Source organism: Cariama cristata, unplaced genomic scaffold (genome assembly GCF_000690535.1).
Source record: "Cariama cristata isolate BGI_N322 unplaced genomic scaffold, ASM69053v1 scaffold1958, whole genome shotgun sequence".
NCBI classification, from domain to species: domain Eukaryota; kingdom Metazoa; phylum Chordata; class Aves; order Cariamiformes; family Cariamidae; genus Cariama; species Cariama cristata.
The window spans coordinates 42,233-48,816 of record NW_009632618.1 but is presented as its reverse complement, the minus strand read 5'-3'; the positions used below and the strand labels follow the sequence as shown (position 1 = coordinate 48,816).

Genomic DNA, 6,584 nt, shown 5'->3' with positions numbered 1-6,584 from the left:
TTATCTAGTTGGAGAAGTCCCTGCTTACCGCAGGAGGGTTGAACTAGATGACCTCTAAAGGTCCCTTCCAACCCGAATGATTCTATGATTCTATGAATTTAACTAACTAGATTTATGATGTTTTAGCAACAGAAGAGGAAAGAAGATCAAAAATCTTGACTTCCTCCCACAATTCCAGTGAGATATGGGCTGGACTGTTTCCTTCAACAAAGAGGAAGAGAATGGATTTAGAAATGTTAGAGGAAGAAGCCAATGAACTGCTTTCCTACTTCAATCATTGTAATATTGACGCCCTTTTGAAAGTCACTCGAAACACTCTGGAGATCATACGCAAGCGCATCCATGCATCTTCCACGGTCAACTTCTTAGGTGGCCATATTGCAGTACTTTGCTTTCTTAGTCTATAAAAAGAAGTATGTAAATATAATATCCCTGAACTATATAAAAAAGAGCCACGTATGTAAAAGAGGGGAAAACAAAGGGAGTTTGGATAAGCTGTCTTGTTAAATCACAATTGATAACACAGTATATTTCCAAAGGAATTTTTTTTCCTGTGACAGTAGGAATGTGTCATTGCAATGTTCTTTCTCTTAAGACTGACTGTACTGTTCTGAAGCTGGATACTATATTTGGAGCTAGACTTGATAAGTGGTTACTTGTTTGACCTTGGCTTTTGCATAAAACTGTATTAAAAAAAGTAAAATAGAGAGATGTGTTATCTTTCTTTTACTAATTGATTTTGTATTATATTATTATATATAATATATATTATTATATATTTACTAATGGCTCCACGTTATGATGGAACACTCTTTTGAACTGTGTTTTTGTTATATACTTTTAAGAAACAAAAATAAAGGCATTTGTATTTGGTCTCTATAGCATATAAGGCATACAATATTATGAGATTCTAAGTAGTTTTTGTGCCCAATTTAATATGCTGACTGGCAATACAAGCCAGACAACAAAATTTTCTGCTAAACAGAGTTTAGCTGCACAGAACAAATGGAAGAGAAGCTTCATAGCATGGCACTTAGTTCTCGCTTGTGCTCCTATAGACTTTACCAATACGTCTTGTAAATTACTCAGGAATCTTTTTTTTTTTTCATTAAGAAATTACAGTCAATACTCAACAGTAGGATATTTATATATTGGTTTATATCATTACAATGCCTATTTTGCTGTCTTGAAAAAAATGTGAACAACCTTTTTTTTTGTGTCTTTCATTTAGAAAATCACAATGCTTCTAAGCAGAAAAGAAGTACTCATCCTATAATTAGGAGTAGTATTAACCTATCTATTCCTAATATCATCATGACACCCTCTTTGGATGAGGTACAGCAGACACTTAATAAAGCTGTAGATAGTATTGTGAAAGTAACGAAAGGAGTTGGACAGTGGAGTAAGGAGAGAATATCCAAGGTTTGTGTTTTTAACAGCCTTACTTAAAACTGATGTTTCCAAACTACTGCGAATAAAAAATGAAATTTTATTTCTTCCCCAGAAGAAAATGTTAGAGAGAAAAGTGGCTGTGTTGCGATGTGAGAGCAGAGACAGCGATTCTGATGATGGAATGAGAGAGACTGGAAAGAAAAACATCCATGGTAATGATAAACTGACATCACTCAATTTGAATGTTAGGTAAATGTGATTTATACAGAATGTGTTAAAAGATATTAAATACAAAATGCATCAAAAGTGGTAGAACGAAGACTTAATGGATTTTAAACTGTGTCAGAGAAGAAATAGTATATGATAACAATGCCATAGCTTTTCTTTGTGATTAGAAACCAGGCTTGACTGAAGATACTTGTCTTTATGTGGATTTGAGTAAGGGGATTGTTTGTACCTCTCAGAGAGCTGTCCTACTTTGCATTCTACCTGCAGCATGTGAAAAGCTGTTAGGATACCAGCTTGGGCAGCACAGTAGAAATTGCGAATGAGTTTGGAAAACAATTATAGTCACTATTGCTACACAAAAGACCTTTCATGATTTGCCAGTGTGGTTTGTAATTTGACATGTTCAAATGGCATCTTAAAACTTGTGCTGAACTTTCTTTTAGGAAGGGTAAGTTGAACTTAAACAAAACCTGATATTGAATAGAAATATCTATATAAATGGCAGTATTGGTGGAGAGAGAATTGTGTAGAGGATTGAATAGACTAAAATTACTAAAAGAGTTTTAACTTAATCTGTTTTGTGATCAGACATGGAATTAAGTTATTGAAGGCATTAATTCAAGGAAATTTAAGATGATATCTTTGGTTGCTAGGTTTTTCTTGTCTGAAATGGTTTAGAATCAAGTCAGATAAATTGTTCTACTTTGTACTTCAGGTGCTTCAAAAATATACTGAGTCTTTTTACATTAGCTCCCTCTTATACACCTAAAAAAAGTAGAAAAGTAGTACTTGAACTGGTTAAGAAATGAAATTATTCTTTCAAAACTAAGAATTTCTCTTGCCTGAGGTGAAATAAGAAATGATGGTAAGTTCAGTCTTGTGGATATTTGCTAACTAATGGATCTTCCTTTTGTTTTTCTTTCATTTTGAGGACTGACTATGATCACCCTCTCAGATCTAATGTTAATTTGTATTTCAAATTGTCAGTTGTGGTCTACCGCACATTATTTCAGAAAATAAAAATATTTATGGATTTGATCAATGCTGACATATCAGGAAATCTGTTAGGTGAAGTATACAGGATAAACCTTGGGGAGGGGTGAGAGAAAAGGAATGATTATATTTGAAAGATTGGAGTGGAACTTATTCCAAATTTGACAGAGTACCTAGATGAAGCAATTTTCCTAAAATTGAGAGGTTTATGAATTTGTGGCAATTATATTGGCCACGTAAACTTCTAGTTACCTTTTTGATTAATAAGAACACTTAACTGTAAGATGCATGCTTATTGAAAAATAGGTCATTAGTTTTTGTCTATAGGAATTTGTTTGGCCTAAACGATATGTCTGTCCTAAAACTGCTTTTGTATTTGAATCTACTTTTATAGATAGTGTGTCAGATGCAGCATCGCTCAGTTTGTCTGATCCAGTGCAAAGCCAGAACTACTTCAAGAGTGTTTCAGAAAACAAAGAAATTATTAAATTAGTATCTTTACTCAGCACTGCTATCAATTCTACGAAAAGGGTAAGACAATCGAGATGTTGATTTAATATCACTATCCAAGAGATATTAATGTCTTAGTTTTAATATCCTTGGGCAATAAGGGTAGGCATTTAAAGCAGTGATTAAACATATGAATGAAAAAGTGTAGGATGGTGGATGGAAAACATGTGGCTGCAAATTTGCAAATATGCATTGAATGTGTGACATGGGTTAAGTGCAGTCTGTTAAAAATTTTGAGGTTTTGAATATTACATAAAGTAAAACTTAGGTCTGATTTAAAACATATCTCCAATTGGTAAAACATCATAAAAAACCCTCTAGGTATAGATGAGTTGTGTATATTTAGTATAGAACTGGTAGTATTTGTACAAGTGTATTAAATACAGTTTTATTCACGTAGAAATTCTAATGAAGCCAGCATGACTTCTGGCACACTATGAAGAGTTTATGAAGGTTTTTGAAGAAAACTGGCTGTCAGCTTGGCATTTGTGAAGTGCTGCATAGGATTTACTGCTGGAGATTAGAAGATAGTTTAAGGGATATGCATAATTTCTTTGCCCTTTTCTTACTCTGTGCACTGTCTAGTAAACTATAGGTACTGAAGTGGTATTTCTTTGGGGAACTCTGCATCAGTTCCTTCTGGGGCCAGTTCAACCTTACAATCCTTGCCAGGTGGAAATTTTTGACTCAAAGTCTTGTAACTTCAGTGGTACTAAAGCATAACTAGCACAATGACATACAGGCTCGTGCTGAAGGCTGAGGTGCGGTTGATAATGGTGGATAGTTATCCTGGTATTTTGATACTCAATGTTTTTTCATTGGAAACTGCAAGCACTATGTTTATCTCATAAGTCTTGATGTGGATTATCTCTTGTAGCAGTCACGTCTCATTTACTTGTTTAATTAACTGAAGTGATGATGATTTAACTTTGACATTTTCCAGAACTCCTGAGAACCAGAAATAATTCTGTTGCACACTCCTTAAATGATACTCAAATCAAAGATATCTGATTTGTGTGTAGAATTTAATGTTAACATCGCCAATGTCATACATGTAAAAAAATTTGTCTCATAACTTCGTTATTTGAGAATGAATTGAGATACTGCTGTTCTTGTTATGTTGGGCCCTCGAGCTTAGATTTCAGTTGCTAGTCCGATAAGCGGTAGGGAAGGACAAATGTACTGTGTCCTAGTCTTAAAGGAGTATTTTACTTCGCACTGATTCCTAGGAGTTTATTGACTGAAGAATCACTTCATTGGAAAATACTGCAGCTGATTTGACAAATTGAATATGATTAGCATATAGTTCCTGGCAAGGCTTGTGATTGCTAATGGAACTTGCTTTAGCATAAATTTGCCAGCATCCTTCTGTTTAGTGAGGTGATGCAACCTGCTCCACTATGGAGTTCTTAATGTCTTCTAACGAGCAGATGCTGAGAAGTTATATGTATGCTATACATTTAACGTTGAGAATCTTTCTTTGAACTTCTAATGTGTTTCAGGAAGTTCTTACAGCTTTGGAGAGTTTTAGTTGTTACCACCATATATGGCAGATGGACAAGGAGGAAACCATTGACAAATTAATGACGGGAAACCCATTACTGTCTGAATTTGAATCTGAAATCCTGCATTTCCAAGACTTGGAGATGAAAATCAATTCTGAGCCTGAATACATCTGTGTGGGAGCTATTGCACTATACACTGGTAGAGTTCAGCTTTCCAATTCTCTCTAGAGACATATACTTTCTGTCTCCTGTGGGGAGGAGAGATGGTGCTTAGTTTTGGATGGGTGAACTACATTAAAGATGGAAAAGAGAAAGAGAGAATGGCTCTTTTCTGTTTTGGCTGTAAGTGCATGCAAACAAAACACTAACACAAGGGTATCTGTGAAGCTTAGCTGGAGTTTCTTCCCCCTCCTCGATACTTCTGCTCACTTATGAGGTGGATAGTAGGTGTTTGCCTATCCTTCTGTCACTGACCCCCATAGGGACATATTTTATGGGAGTAAGATGATAGGTTTATGTTGCTTTTCTCCTTGCCTGACTGCAGGTAACGAGACAGCTGAAAAACTTTCTGTTTAACACAGTTAAATGAAACATGCATGTTGTTGCTGATTCCCCTTTTTGCCATGAAAGCCAGGCCTCAAATCTTTACTTTTTTTGTAGCTCAGGTTCCTCATCACCTAACTAAATTTGCGTAAGCATTTTACACCAATATAACAGAAAGGACAGTTGGGAACAATGATGGACTCTAAGAAAAGCATGTAACTGATTTTGCTGTGGATGTCAAATCTGAGGAAGCAGAATGTTTTCTTCATTAGGAAAGAGCGTCAACCAAATGTCTTTGATTGTATAGTAACACAAAGAACTAGAGAAACAAGCTGGCTGTTGAAACTCAGTGGGGGTGAGGTGGTTCTGATATTTAATAAATCAAAAAGACCATCAGGTGTGAGAACTAAGCATGGAAAGAGGCACTGTGTAAAAAAGAAGACAGAAGTGAAATCTGCATAGGGAATGAATAGGTAATAGGGCTGAAGTAACATCCAGCTAAAATTTTGTAATACTTGTGTTGGTATTGATTTTTGACTCTTCTGTTGACAACTGTGAGGAAGAAATTTTAATTTAATGGCAGAGCTTTAGAGAAATGGACTGGATTGTTGCAAAACTGGACAGCAACTCAGCAAGACTTCAATTTTTTCTCTAAATGTTTGTTACTTGGTTCCACTGATGCTACATATAAAACTTATAAAAATTAAATGGTTGATGGACCATTTAGTCCCATTAAATGTCAGCTTGAACTTTGTTTCTTCAGCTTCCATAATCAGACTCTTACTTTCCCCCCCCACATTATTTTTTTTTAAAGATTAATTTTTGAAAAGAGTTTAGACTTAGATGAGAATATTAACTAATTTGTTAGTGATGTATAGGACAGATATTTGTATAATGGTATATAAACAAGATGACCAGTGTGGAGTCCAGCCTTATCTTTCCAGTAGGGAAGATGTTATATTCTGAGAAGATTAAGAGGAAAGCAATTCTGAATTGCAAGCAATCCTATAAACTACTCAGAGGTGTCAAGTGTGATTTCATCTTCTCTGTACATGGATGGTTAGACTGAAAAGCCAGAACTGGTAGCAAAGAGAACACATACTGAAACAATATTAAAAGTACATCTTAATAAAATATCTACAACATCTAAATATCTATTCATTGTTCAATGTTTTTAGCTGATCTGAAGCTAGCACTAAGAGCAGAAACCAAAGCCTGGATGAGTTTGCTGGGGTGTCATTGTAACAAGAAGTACCGAACAGAGATGGAAGTAATTTTCACTTTTATAGAGGAAACCAGCAAGAAGTTAAATCGCTGCATCAAGGATCTGGATGATGTAAGAATAGCCATGTCAGCTTTAAAAGAGATTAGAGAACTACAGATCTCCATAGACTCTCAAGTTGGGCCCATTGA

General features: G+C 35.2%; 1 protein-coding gene across 1 annotated transcript in view; it reads left to right on the top strand.

Annotated features, from left to right (window-relative positions):
- Positions 1-126: 126 nt before the first annotated feature.
- LOC104166458 (dynein heavy chain 5, axonemal-like) overlaps positions 127-6,584 on the top strand; it is a gene marked incomplete at both ends in the record, with an annotated part of 46,746 nt that continues 40,288 nt past the window's right edge. Inside the window, 6 exons of the mRNA XM_009706397.1 lie at positions 127-369; positions 1,232-1,422; positions 1,505-1,604; positions 3,020-3,144; positions 4,626-4,827; positions 6,350-6,583. Coding sequence (XP_009704699.1) covers positions 127-369; positions 1,232-1,422; positions 1,505-1,604; positions 3,020-3,144; positions 4,626-4,827; positions 6,350-6,583 — 1,095 coding nt within the window. The remainder of the gene's footprint in view (positions 370-1,231; positions 1,423-1,504; positions 1,605-3,019; positions 3,145-4,625; positions 4,828-6,349; position 6,584) is intronic.